At 35.4% G+C, this 14,249-nt stretch overlaps 2 protein-coding genes across 3 annotated transcripts; both read right to left on the bottom strand.

Annotated features, from left to right (window-relative positions):
* Positions 1-3,205: 3,205 nt before the first annotated feature.
* On the bottom strand, positions 3,206-12,019 carry LOC131618653 (uncharacterized; the record flags this gene model as incomplete). The annotated part of the gene is made up of 9 exons (XM_058889832.1): positions 3,206-3,852; positions 4,766-4,867; positions 4,951-5,241; positions 5,860-5,995; positions 6,086-6,781; positions 11,373-11,405; positions 11,585-11,667; positions 11,817-11,844; positions 11,894-12,019. Coding segments are annotated over 5 exons (342 nt in total), but the record flags the coding sequence as incomplete, so codon positions are not given.
* Positions 6,788-10,468, bottom strand: LOC131620309 (uncharacterized). 2 transcript variants are annotated; one of them, XM_058891341.1, is made up of 2 exons: positions 7,911-10,468; positions 6,788-7,823 (listed from the first exon to the last, which is right to left on the bottom strand). In XM_058891341.1, the coding sequence occupies exons 1-2, from the start codon at positions 8,039-8,041 to the stop codon at positions 7,403-7,405; spliced, it is 552 nt and encodes a 183-aa protein (XP_058747324.1). In that variant the 5' UTR covers positions 8,042-10,468; the 3' UTR covers positions 6,788-7,402. Both variants share the same exon structure in this region; 1 of them encodes a protein (XP_058747324.1).
* Positions 12,020-14,249: the final 2,230 nt, after the last annotated feature.

Genomic DNA, 14,249 nt, shown 5'->3' on the forward strand with positions numbered 1-14,249 from the left:
AAATAGAGCTGGATATTAATGAACCTCAAAAGAAAGGTAAGTCTATTTCTTTAAAATCTTTAAATAAAAAATGCACTAACGTTTTTTAGGCGGAAGAAGATTCTGAAGAGTCAGAATCAGAAGAAAAAGAAGAAGATGAACTGTCCATGATCTCCAGAAGGGTAAACCAACTCTGGAAGAGTAAACAAAGGAAGTTCAAGAACTTCAGAAGTTCTAAGAAGCCTGAAAGAGGAGGATCTTTTGGACTCAGAAGATCTGACAAAAAGAAAGTCACGTTCTTTGAGTGCAAGGAACCAGGACATTACAAGAGTGAGTGTCCAAAGCTTCAGAGGGAGAAACCCAAGAAGAAGTTTCAGAAGAAGAAAGGCCTTATGGAAACTTGTGATGATTCAGATTCATCAGAATCAGAATCAGACTCTGAAGAAGAGCAAGCCAACATAGCGCTGATGGCTACTGTGGATGCTGAATCAGAATCTACATCAGAATCAGACTCTGACTCTAAAGAGGTATTTTGTGAACTATCTAGAGATGAGCTAGCTTCCAATTTAGCTTAAATTCTTGAAATCAAGGCTAAGCTTAGTATCAAATACAAAAAGCTGAGAAAGCTCTTTGTATCTGAAACTAAGAAGCTTGAATTAGAAAATTCTGAACTCAAAGAAAAAGTTTTAAAACTATCCAAAGATGCTGAGTCATCTTCTGGTTCAGAAAAATCTATTCCAAGCCTGAACAATATTCTTAAAGAATATGACTTGAGTTTTAGGAAGTTCTTATCTAGAGGTATTGGAAGAAGTCAACTTGCCTTTATGATATATGCTGTCAGTGGAAACAAGAGGGTTGGCGTAGGTTATGAGGGTGAAACCCCATACAAACTTGAACTTATAGATGATATGAAAATCACATACAAGCCCTTGTATGATCAGTTCAAGTATGGCCACTCCCATGATATTAGGCTCACATCACATGCTAAGAGTTTTCACATTACACACACTAAGAAACATGTGACACAAAATAGAAAATATCATGTAGCTCAAATTAAGGAATATCATGTTGTACCTCCTGTTAATTATCATGCTAAACCCAAGTTCAATCAGAACTTGAGTAGAACTAACAAGAAAGGACCCAAGAAAATGTGGGTACCTAAGGAGAAGATAATTTTTGTTGCAGATATCCTTGGCAGCAAAGAAGACAGAGCAAAACATGTCATGGTACCTGGACTCTGGGTGCTCGCGGCACATGACGGGAAAAAGGTATGTGTTCCAAGACCTGGTGCTTAAGTCTGCTGGAGAAGTCAAGTTTGGAGGAGATCAGAAGGGCAGGATAATTGGCTCTGAAATCATAAGTATTAGTATCTCTCCTTCCATAACTAATGTACTTCTTGTAGATGGATTAGATCATAACTTATTGTCCATAAGTCAATTAAGTGACAATGGTTATGACATAATCTTCAATCAAAAGTCTTGCAAAGCTGTAAGTCAGAAGGATGGCTCAATCCTATTTACAGGAAAGAGAAAGAACAACATTTATAAGATTGATCTTCAAGATCTTAAGAATCAGAAGGTAACTTGTCTTATGTTTGTTAGTGAAGAGCAATGGATCTGGCACATAAGATTAGGCCATGCTAGTTTGAGAAAGATTTATCAGATTAACAAACTTAATCTAGTCAGAGGACTCCTTAATCTGAAATATAAATCAGATGCTCTTTGCGAAGCATGTCAGAAAGGGAAGTTTTCCAAACCTGCATTCAAGTCTAAGAATGTTGTTTCTTCCTCTAGGCCGCTAGAACTTCTGCATATCGATCTGTTTGGCCCAGTCAAAACAGCATCGGTCAAAGGGAAGAAATATGGATTAGTCATCGTAGATGATTATAGCAGATGGACATGGGTAAAGTTCTTGAAACACAAGGATTAGTCTCATACAGTGTTCTTTGAGTTCTGCACTCAAATTCAATCTGAGAAAGAGTGTAAAATCACAAAGGTTAGTAGTGATCATGATGGTGAATTTGAGAACAGATTCTTTGAGATTTATTTCAAAAAAAATGGTATTGCCCATGATTTCTCTTGCCCTAGAACTCCACAGCAAAATGGAGTTGTAGAGCGAAAGAATAGGACTCTACAAGAAATGGCCAGAACCATGATCAATGAAACCAATATGGCTAAGCATTTATGGGCAGAAGCAATAAACACTGCATGTTATATTCAGAATAGAATCTCTATAAGACCTATTCTTAATAAGACTCCTTATGAATTGTGGAAGAACAGAAAGCCCAACATTTCTTACTTCCATCCATTTGGATGCGTATGTTATATTCTGAACACTAAAGATCATCTGAGTAAGTTTGATTCTAAGGCACAGAAGTGTTTCCTTCTTGGATATTTTGAACGCTCAAAAGGCTACAGAGTATACAATAATGAAACATTGATTGTTGAAGAATCAATCAATATCAGATTTGATGATAAGTTTGGTCTTGAAAAGCCAAAGCAGTATGAGAATTTTGCAGATGTTGAAATCTCTAACTCAGAAGCTAAAGAACCCAGAAGCAAAGTATTAGAAGATCAAGTTGCTGCTTCATTAGAGAATCTCAGAATTTCTGAAGAGCCAACTATCAGAAGATCTTCTAGACTTAACTCTGCTCACTCATAAGATGTTATCCTTGGGAAGAAAGAAGATCCTATCAGAATAAGATCATTCCATAAGAACAATGCAGGTGTTTTCGACCCTGCAACGTTGCTAGGTAAAAAGCACCCCGAAAACACGCTTTCCAAAAAGTACATGTACCTTTGTTCAGTTGAGTCAGAGCAGGTGACACAGGTGATTCTGCAATGTGCTTTTCACCCCGCAACTTTGCTAGGTTTATTGCACCCCGCAAACACGCTTTCCAATAGGTGTTGACAACTTCGTTCAGTGTGACACAGATGATCCAGAACGGAGATTGCAGTATGTTAGGCAACTTGCGGGGTGATTTTCACCTAGCAATATTTGAATATTTAATACTTGCAGGGTGGATTTCACCTGGTAATTATTTTGACATACCTTGTTTATTGCACGACGCAAATAGTAACGTATATAGTAAAACAATATATTTATAATATTCTAAATATTTAGAATAATATAAATATAATAAATAATTAAAATTCAATTTTTTTTAAAATACTAAATTTATAGTTAATTCTAAATATTTAAATTCATACTTAATATAAAGAAATTCATAATTAATATAAAGAAATGCATATTTAATATAAAGAAATTCATGATTAATCCAAAATATTTAAATTCAAAATAATATTCACTTAGGATCCGGGTCGTCCGCATTATTTTTGTTTTCTTCATCATTCTCGTCTACTACTCCTGGGTTACCAACCGCTCCAAATCCACCACCACCATATTGTTGTCGAAAGAATTGTTGCATTTGTTGTTGCATTTGTTGTTGTATTTGTTGTTGCACTTGTTGTTGAATTTGTTGTTGAATTTGTTGTTGTGTAAGCATCATTTGCTCTTGTGAAAGTCTCAATGCTTACTCCAAATCCATTTGTTTTTTTCTCAATGTTTCATTTTCACGTGCTGCTTCACTCTGAGCTAGTTGTTTAATTGTTTCAGTTATTTCAGGGGTTAATGTCGGAGGACGTGAAGATCCTTCCCCGTATGCAATTCTCCTGAATAAAGAATACCTATCCCTTTTTTGTAGTTGCTAGCTAAAGGTCCAGTAGCATAAATTTTTCCATTTCTCTTATTTCCCTTACTTTCTCTCAACCACAAATATTGATCAATAGCTGGATCAAGAGGATATCGTCCATGTGGACCGCCTAACTCAAGATGTTTAGCTAAAAACTCCTTCTTCAACCTTTGGTACTCCGCCTACACATACATAAATAAATAAATTAAATGAATACATAAAAAATATAGAAAAGAAAACTAAATGTCATTCCATAGAAAAGAAAACTAAATATAACCTTTAATATGAAGCCATCAAACTAAACTTCAAGAACCTTAAATATGCACTTATTGGATCACATGAGAAAAATGGAGGCAGCATCAAAACTTAATAAATAGCATGGGGTTCTATGAAGAGATACACATAAACCAACAAGTCATCACACAATTTTATTCAAACATCAACAACAAGGTTCCTATTATTATACGAGCCTTCTAGATAAGTGCTCTAGAATCACTTGTAGCCACTTAACAAGAGCTTCAAAAAGTTCCACGTAATTGAATTTGAAACAACACAATTTTTTATTAGATCTATGAATGAGAAAAACAAAATGTTGTTTATTATATTTTGTAACTGATACGGCACCAATTATGTATATGGAGAAGATGCATGTTTCTTCCCAGTGCCTTAGATGTGAAACAATGTAATTTTGTTTCATCTGTCAATAAATTAATATTTGAGTATTTCTTTTCTTCTTGGAATATCAACAAAACAAGCATAAAGAAAATTTTATCCATTCAAGCAAAATCAAACCAAAAAAATTAAACACAGGCATTCAATAAATTAAAATCAACCATTCGAACTGCATAAATCAAACAAAGCATTGAGTGAAAGGGAATTAAACAGACTAATGGAAATAAGTAAACAAGCTTCGGTGTTTGAACTGCTGAGAAGGATTTGCTAAAAGATTAAAACTAATGATGAAATAAGAAAAAGATAGTTAAGTTTGTGTAGCAACTCCACTCTCAAGGCTATCTTCTAGTTTCACTTTTCGGCCTATCATTTTTCATGTTTGATATATTAAAACAAAGAGAAGAAATATTAATATCATCTTACTTGAGTATCTCTAGCACACTCGTCGCAATACTCTCCATCTCTTCCCCGATAAGTCCTCTCGTGAAGCTCTTGCATTAATGGATCTCTTCTCTTAGCCACAACCTAATACACATAGAACTCCAATAAATATATAACACAATTAAAATTATAATTAAAAAAAAAGTAGTGAGAGTAAAATATATTACCATTCGTTCAGCATGATCAGCAATACTAATGCTTCCGGCTCTATGATTGGCGGCTCCCCTTTCTGATGCTCTATGTTGCTTTGCTTTTTCAGATTTTTTCTTAAACTCATCTGATTTCCAATAAACAAGCATTTCTTTAAACATATTTTCGCCCATCCATAGAGGTCTGATCCCTCTTTTTTAATATCCATGTCTGGCACGCCTAAGCATATCTGAAAGTCGTGCCGATGCTCTTTTCCTAAAATTTATCTCAATCAGCTCATCATCTAGTGTGTGCCATACACACTTCTCCTGCAATATAGAAATTAAAACAAGATGGTTAGAAATTAAAAAATTAATTGCTTAAAGAAAACACGTGTCCTACTTTATAAAGTTTTATGTCGGACACTGCAGGAAGCATTCCAACGTAACAACAACGTGATTCGGTTTGACAATTTGTCAAAAATGCTACAAGATTTGTATGTTTCACTATCAAGGGAAATGAAATACACACACTACAAGATTTGGTCTATTTTACCAACTTTAAGATAACCAAATCTTAATATTATTGTTTAGATCACACACCTTCAAAGGGAAATGAAATACAAATACAATACAGTATCATTTATATTAGCATATGCACAATAAGTTGATGATATTATTCACATTAGTGTCACAAATGCAAGATGGACCTTGATGCCCTCAGAAACAACCTCAACCACAATGTTTAATGTGTTTTTAAATGTTCTTTCATATATATGATAAATTGTTTTACTATTGCACGTGCATACGCCATACACACTTCTCTTGCCATACACAATTCAGTAAGAAAATATTATACCCGAAATCGTTCAGTTTCGAAAATAAGCATACGCCATATACGCCATAATTAGAAGAAAAAAAATTAATGGCTTAAAGAAAATATTATACCCGAAATTTGTCGAATCAACATTTATATAATTCACGATCCTTCTTCATAAGTTCTCCGAAAGTCTTCCAAGGTGCTTTATACAACTCTTGGATGTCTTCCTTTATGCTAACTGCAGGAGGCCTACTTGGTTCAAAACTAAAAACCAAAATTTAAATAAGTATTAATCAAATTTAAAAAAATGGAAACAAGTGCATATGCTTAATAATATATAAGAAAGAAACTTACGAGTTTCCAACAGGTTTAATAACCCATCTTCCATCCTGCTTCTCATGTTTATACTCCATCGCAACCACATCCACGTCCTCAATGTCCTCCTCCTCCTCTTCCTCCGGATTGGGCAATATATGATCAACATGCTCCTGATGGTGATGGGATGTCGAAGATCCATGTGGAGAATGTGAGGTGCCTGAGCCCCTGGAGTGGTGGGATGACGAGGAACGATGTGGAGGATGTGGGATGCTAGATCCCTTAGGCTGATAGGGTGAGGAGGATCCAGGTGGAGGATATGGGATGCTAGAACCCCCAGGATGCATGTCAGATGTCAAATATCCTGGTGGAACATTCTGTGAAGTGAGTAGTGAAGTATAATATCTATGAGATGGATCTGTGCTCATAGACTAGGGCATAGTCGGATGTGGCATAGTCTGCTGAGGTGTAGTCCTCTGAGGTATAAAATGCTGAGCCCCTGACTAGACTGAGCCTGCTGAGGTGTAGTCCTCTGAGGTGTAGTCTGCTGAGCCCCCTGACTAGACTGAGCCTGCTGAGGTGTAGTCCTCTGAGGTGTAGTCTCTTGAGCCCCCTGACTAGTCTGAGGCAAAGGGCAATACATAGGATTTGTAGGAACCTCAACTACTTGTATCCTTTGGCGACGAACTTTCTTAGTACTCTTACCTTTATCCTCAAGACGTGGAGGCATTTTACCTAATTAAAAGAAAAGAATTTGATTATAACATATTTAATAAACAATATGCATCATTAAGATAAACAATATGTATATTTAGTTTAAACATATTAAAGGACAACAAAAGCTTCATTAAAATACTAGATTCATTACAATATGTATTAAAAGTTTGAACATATTAAATGCATCTACATATTAAAATACTAGATTGATTACTAGATTCATTACAATATATATTAAAATACTAGATGCATCATCATTCAAAATCTTCATTATCTTCATTTGATTCAAAATTATCTTCAGCTTCTGACTCTTCGTCATCTTCATCCACATTATTTGATGGCAACAATCCAGACGCATCAACTTGCTGACCCTCAACTTCGTTATCACACAAACTTGTAAGTTGTTCAACTTCAATCACATGATTATTTTGTGACATTTCATCGACTTGATAAGCAAGGTCTTCTACAAGTTCATCAGTTTCAATATGGCCTATTGGTTTTGACTTGATTACAACACACCAATCACGCTTAGCTCGGTGAATTGAAGGACAATGGACATAATAAACTTGCATGACAAGATGTGCCATGATGAAATGATCATAATGCTTGTACCTTCGATCCATTTTAATCTCTACGGTGTTATATTTTTTTATTTATTTTTGTGCCTCTAGCAGATGGATCATACCAATCACAATAAAACAAGACAACTTTGTTTTCCGAATCTAAATAATTGTATTCCAACTCGTAAATGTGTGTGATAACACCATAGAAGTCATCTTCACCACCATTTGTAACTCCTTTTACAAACACGCCACTATTTATGGTTTTCTTTCCTTCTGTCCATTCATCAGTATGAAATTTATATCTGTTTACAAAGTATGTGTGCCATTTCTTTGCACGTTTAATAGGGCCTTCAGCCAAGTTTCTCAAATGGAGTAGTTGTGGAGATGATTCGACATTACATGCCAATTGTTGCTTAAACCATGATGGAAAATAAGCATGTATATCAGTGGTTGTTGCTTGTTCACCGGTGAGTTCATAATGGAAGTTATTATATAACCTATATCGAAACACGTTAAAAGTAAGTTAGAAGGTAATAAGTTTAAACCCAATGTGCTCAAAATAAATATTCACTTGGTATACTTACTCAATGTATGGTTTAACTTCAACGCAATTAATCAATACATGAACATGAGCAGATTGCAATTCCAGAACTACGACCAGGAAGTCCGAAGATGGATAAGGTGAATTGACTTCTTTCTGTAACATTAACTTCATTCCTTGTGATTCTTTGAATTAACATCATGTGATTGAAATAATGAGAGCAAAAATGAGATGTTTCCCGATGCAAATAATGTGCACATATCGAACCCTCCACTGTAGCCTTATTTTTCACAGATCTATTTGAATCACCCATGAATCTTTCAAAAGGATTCATCCACCTATATTGAACAGGTCCACCCAGAAAAGCTTCATATGCAAGATGCACAAGAAGATGTTCCATTGAATCCAAAAAACCAGGTGGAAAAATTTGTTCCAACTTGCATAGAATGAGAGGAATGTCTTGGTCCAACTTAATTAAGTCATAGACTCTTAAAATTGATGCACAAATATCTCAAAAAAACTGACTAATTTCAGTTAGTGGATTGAGCACTTGTGTTGGCAATGAGCTGAAGGCAATTGGAAGAAATCGTTCCATGAAAACATGGCAATCATGACTTTTCATTACAGTCACCTTGCCAGTGTTGGCGTTAGCACATCTTGCCAAGTTAGAAGCATAACCATCGGGCATTCTCAATTCAGTTAACCATTGGAAAACAAGCTTGGCTTCTTGTGGAGTTAGATTATAAGTAGCTTTGGGTTTTAATAGCTTCCCATTTAGTAGAGTCTTTAACTCTAAATATTTTCGATTACACAACAATTCCATATCTTTTCTAGCATTCTCATTATCTCTTGTCTTGCCTTGGACATCCATCACTGTGTTAAACACATTATCGAAAAAATTCTTTTCTATATGCATAACATCAAGATTATGTCGCAATAAGTTATCTTTCCAATATGGAAGATCCCAACAAATACTTCTTTTAGTCCAATTGTGTTTGTCCCCATATCCTGGAATTCTGATCGCTTTTCCATTGTCTGTGAATTTTGGTAGATCACGAACCATGTTCCTTACTTCAACTGATGACAAACGAGGGGGAGGCAGATCTGTTACTTTTATATCTTTTCTGAAATCATTCTTGTTTTTTCTAAGTATGTGGTTTTTTGGTAGGAACCTACGATGACAGTCAAACCACGTACTTTTTCCTCCATTATCCAATGTAAACGCCTTTGTCTCATTCATGCAATGAGGACATCCCATTTTACCATGTGTACCCCAACCAGACAACATGGCATATGCGGGAAAATCGTTAATAGTCCACATCAAAGCAGCTATCATGTTGAAGTTTTGTTTACGAGATATGTCATAAGTACATTCTCCAATCCACAACCTCTTTAAATAATCAATTAAAGGTTATAAATACACATCAATTCCTGCTCTTGGACTCGACGGCCCTGGAATGAGGCAAGTCAAAAACATGTAAGGCTTTGTCATGCACATCTCAGGAGGGAGGTTGTAAGGGGTAACAATAACCGGCCAACAAGAATATGCAGTTCCCGACTGTTGGACATATGGAGTAAAACCATCTGAGCACAATCCAAGTCTGACATTTCTAGGTTCTGCAGCAAAATCAGGATGTATCCGATCAAAGTGCTTCCATGCCTCACCATCAGATGGATGTCGCATAGTGCCTGTACTTATTTTGTTTGTATGATGCCATGTCATTTGACTTGCATTGTGCATTGAAGCAAACAATCTCTGCAACCTTGGTATTATCGGCAAATAAAACATTGATTTCACTGCTATACGTTTTTTATTACGATCAATGGCTTTAGTGAGAACTACATACCTTGGACTATTACAAAACTTGCATTCCTCTAACGCTCTATCGTTTGTACCAAACTCATTATCATAGAACAACATGCAACCTTTAATGCAACAATCAATCTTCCTTACTTCTAAACCCAACTTCATAACCAACCTCTTCGCGTCATAATAACTTCTAGGAAAATTGTCTTTCGTAGGAGTCGCATCCAACATCATTTGACAAAAGAATTCCAGAGACTAATCAGGAACATTCCAATTTGACTTCGCAACCAACAATCTCACACACATAGATAATTTAGAGTCTGACGAACCCTCAAACAGTGGCGTGTTTATTTCTTTTAACAACTTGTAAAATTTTTGAGCTTTCTCATTCGGCAACTCTTCCTCATCACTATCTTGTTGTTCATCGTAGGTCATATTCACCCCTAAAGCATCGCCAATCATGTCATCGTGTAGATCAAATTGTTCTTCATATTCCATCTGTGATCGACTACTGGAGCCACGTTGGAAATTACTAGTCTCTAGCATATTCATTGGCATTTCTTCCCCATTTGATGTCCAAACCCAAAAATTTTCCTTAAATCCCTTTCTCTTCAAATGAGTTTCTACTTCTTTCGGATCACTTATTATACGTCTACATCCACATTTAACACACGGACATCTCACTCCTCCCTCTGTCCGACAACATTCTTAATCAAATGCCCATGTAATAAACAATTTAACTCCTTCCTCAAAAAGTGGTTTAAGTCCACATCTCCCAGCATACATACGATCGTACATCCAACTACGATAGAACTTGTAATTTTCCATACTGCACGTTTACAATATCGTATCCATTATAATAAAAGAAATGAATTTAATCAATTGACCAATTCGGGAATTTTGGTCAATTATATAATTCAATGTTAAAACATAGTAAACATATTAGACTATAATATTATAGCAAGGCACAAGAGACTATCCATAAATGACATATCCATCAAAGAAATGAGATGTCAAGTCAATATTGTAAACATTTTTTATGTGTTTTTATTTTAGATATTTAATTTTTATAATGTTTTTATTGTCAACATTGTGTGTTTTATAACTCCACTCTAAATGGATCCTAATATAAACTCGCCGTGAACCATTTACCAAAGCTAAACCAATCCATAAATTTCCTAAGAACACTTCAAACATTGCTGGAAATTAAGAAACTTACACTGTTGGTTAGAAGGCTCTCTCTGGTATTTAAGAAAAAGTTACCCCAACTCGCATTTCTATTGCTAATGGCAAAAAAAAAACTGGTGTGTTCTCTTGAATGCATATGCTAATAGTAATGTTGCCAACTTTGGAAAGATTGAACTGTTTCGTAATTCAAATTCAGTTCGTTAACAAAAATAACTATTAGCAAAAATAACTATTTTCTATAAGTAAAAATAACTATTAGATTGAACTGTCTTCTTTTGCTTAAATAACTATATAGCCTTATAGGTGGTTATATATGCGGAGCAACTTGACATTTTAATAGAGTTGGGGACCCTTTTGAAATATCCAGTGTCACGGCCTATTTGAGAGTATTCTACAGACACAAGGACTAATTTTCCCATTTACTCGATTAAAATAACAAGGTATCAACATGAGAAAAGATAATATTTTCCAATTTCAAACTACACAAAAACAAAATGAAATATCAGGTACCTGTTGGCTTAGTGGTGCAACCGGCGTTACCACCTGAAAAATAAGCACACTTATAAGTACAGCAAAAAGACATAACAAAATATTGAACCAGCTGACGCCTCCCTATAATCTAAAAGTCCACAACACAAAACCCTTACAAATATTTTTGACAAAATCAAAAGAAAAAACATTTTTTAAAATGCGGGCGTTAAACTGTGTCTGCAAAAGCATACCTGAGTCTTTCCCAAGCGGGATTCAAGGTTTACTTCAAAATCCCTATGTTTCAAGGGCTTCCTCTGCACCGGAGGACCTTTACCTGTTCCAACAAAATCATGTAAGCTAATACTCAATACATCGTGAAGATACTTCAAATTTAAAAACAACCTTAACCCTAACAAAATCATTCAATTATATTCAATCACAAAAACTAACATCAGAAAGATTATATAATGTAAAAAATATTACCTTTAGGTTTTGCTCGACCCTCTTCCTCCTGTTTAATATTGAATACACAAAATCACAATCACCCAACAAAAACTTACCTGTCTTTCATGCTCCCGAGCTCGTTCGAGATCCTCTTCACGATCGAATTTTCTTCTGAATGTATTTTCTTCACTGGACAAAGGGAAGAGATGAACCCAACAACAAAAGGAAACTTGAACCAGCAATCATGGGTTGGAGGAAGAGATGAACCCAGCAACAAAAGGAAACTTGAACCCAACAACTTTACTTTGAGTCTTGATTTGTGAATTTTTTTTGGGATTTTTAGGGTTTTTTTGGGTTTTGCAGTGGCTTGTTAGGGGAAACAGAGAGAGGAAAAGAGTTTTCGGTGGTGTTGGTGTGTACTGAGTATGTGGGAAATGGAAATGCAAACGTTTTCTTAAAGAATTTTGCGGGGTGAGAAATACCCAGCAAAACTTAATATCATTGAATCTTGCGGCGTGCTTTTCACCCCGCAACGTTTGTGTCTGACATTTGTACTTAATAGTCTGTACCATCTTAAATTTTCAGATCTATTTTCCCTCCAATTTTATTAGAAAAGTTGCGAAGTGGTTCACACCCCGCAAATAAAAGAGACGTTGCAAGTTGCTAGGTGCATTCCACCCTGCAACATATGTTATTGATAAACCCCCCCTTTTACACCGTGCCATCATTAATTGCCAGATATATTTTTTATCAAAATTTTTAAAAAAACTTGCGCAGTGATTCACACCTCGCAACGTACATAGGCATTGAGACTTGCGGGGTGTTAAGTACTTTGCAACTTTTGTGTCAAAAAAATCAACAAAAGGTCTCCTGCCACACTGACTTCTCAATAAATGTGATATTTAATTTTCCAATAACTATTTTAAAACATGGTTGCGGGGTGTTTGACACTCTGTAAACTTTTTTTCCAAAATTTCAAACCACCCTTCCTCTATTGCGAGATGGAAAAATATTTATATATTTTTTTTAAAAAAAAATCTGTGTTGCGAGGTGGTTTGCACCCCGCAATTGCAATAGTTTGTGTGGTTTTTGTCACCTGGAAAAATCACCCAGCTAATCAGCGTTTTTCTTGTAGTGGTATCAGATGGATGTTAAGAGTGCCTTCTTAAATGGTTATATAGATGAGGAAGTATATGTTCACCAACCTCCTGGTTTTGAAGACTCTAAGTCTCCAGAACATGTTTTCAAATTAAAGAAATCATTATATGGCCTGAAGCAAGCTCCTAGAGCTTGGTATGAAAGATTAAGTTCTTTCCTTCTGGATAATGGTTTCACTAGAGGACAAATGGATACTACTCTATTTTGTAAAACCTTTAAAAAGGATATTTTAATTTGCCAAATTTATGTTGATGATATTATCTTTGGAACCTCTAATGCTACACTTGGAAAGGAGTTTGCTAAGTCTATGCAGGCTGAGTTTGAAATGAGCATGATGGGAGAGCTCAAGTACTTCCTTGGGATCCAGATCAATCAAACTTCTGATGGAACCTATGTTCATCAAACCAAGTACGTGAAAGAACTTCTGAAAAAGTTTAATCTTTCAGAAAGCAAAGAAGCAAAAACTCCTATGCATCCAACGTGTATTCTAGGTAAGGATGAGGTAAGTAAGAAGGTAGATCAAAAGCTCTACAGAGGTATGATTGGATCTCTTCTATATCTTACTGCTTCTAGACCTGATATTTTATTCAGTGTTTGTCTGTGTGCAAGATTCCAATCAGATCCTAGAGAATCTCACTTAACAGTTGTTAAGAGAATTCTGAGGTATCTGAAAGGTACTACTAATGTTGGTTTAGTCTACAGAAGATCTGAAGAATACAACTTAGTAGGATTTTGTGATGCTGATTACGCTGGAGATAGAGTTGAAAGGAAAAGTACTTCTGGAAGTTATCAAATTCTTGGAAGTCACCTGATCTCCCGGTACAACAAGAAGCAAGCTACAATTACCCTCTCTACAACATAAGCAGAATATGTTGTTGCTGCTGGATGTAGTACACAGATACTCTGGATGAAGAGTCAGCTAGAAGATTATCAGATATATGAGAGTAACATTCCCATCTTCTGTGATAATACTTATGCTATATGTTTATCTAAGAATCAAATCTTACATTCCAAAGCTAAACATATTGAGATTAAACATCATTTCATTAGGGACTATGTTCAGAAGGGTGTTCTATATTTAAACTTTGTTGATACAGACCATCAATGGGCTTATATCTTTACAAAACCCCTTGCTGAAGATAGGTTTAAGTTCATTCTGAAGAATATCAGTATGGATTTATACCTAGAATGAAAGGATGAGAAGTTCTGATATATGGACTAGATTTGAAATGATCATTCATTTTCTTTTATAAGAAGTTCTGATTTTTAATCAGTTAGATATTCTGATTCTGTTATTGCTAACGTTTCATATGT

Source organism: Vicia villosa, linkage group LG7, assembly GCF_029867415.1.
Source record: "Vicia villosa cultivar HV-30 ecotype Madison, WI linkage group LG7, Vvil1.0, whole genome shotgun sequence".
In the NCBI taxonomy this organism is placed as follows: Eukaryota; Viridiplantae; Streptophyta; class Magnoliopsida; order Fabales; family Fabaceae; genus Vicia; species Vicia villosa.

Excerpts from the sequence above, each read along its gene's own strand:
- LOC131620309 (XM_058891341.1), bottom strand. The coding sequence starts at position 8,041 with ATGAAGTTAATGTTACAGAAAGAAGTCAATTCACCTTATCCATCTTCG. Across the intron at positions 7,824-7,910 it reads GAAGTTAAACCATACATTGA|GTTATATAATAACTTCCATT; the intron begins GTAAGTATACCA and ends GTTTCGATATAG.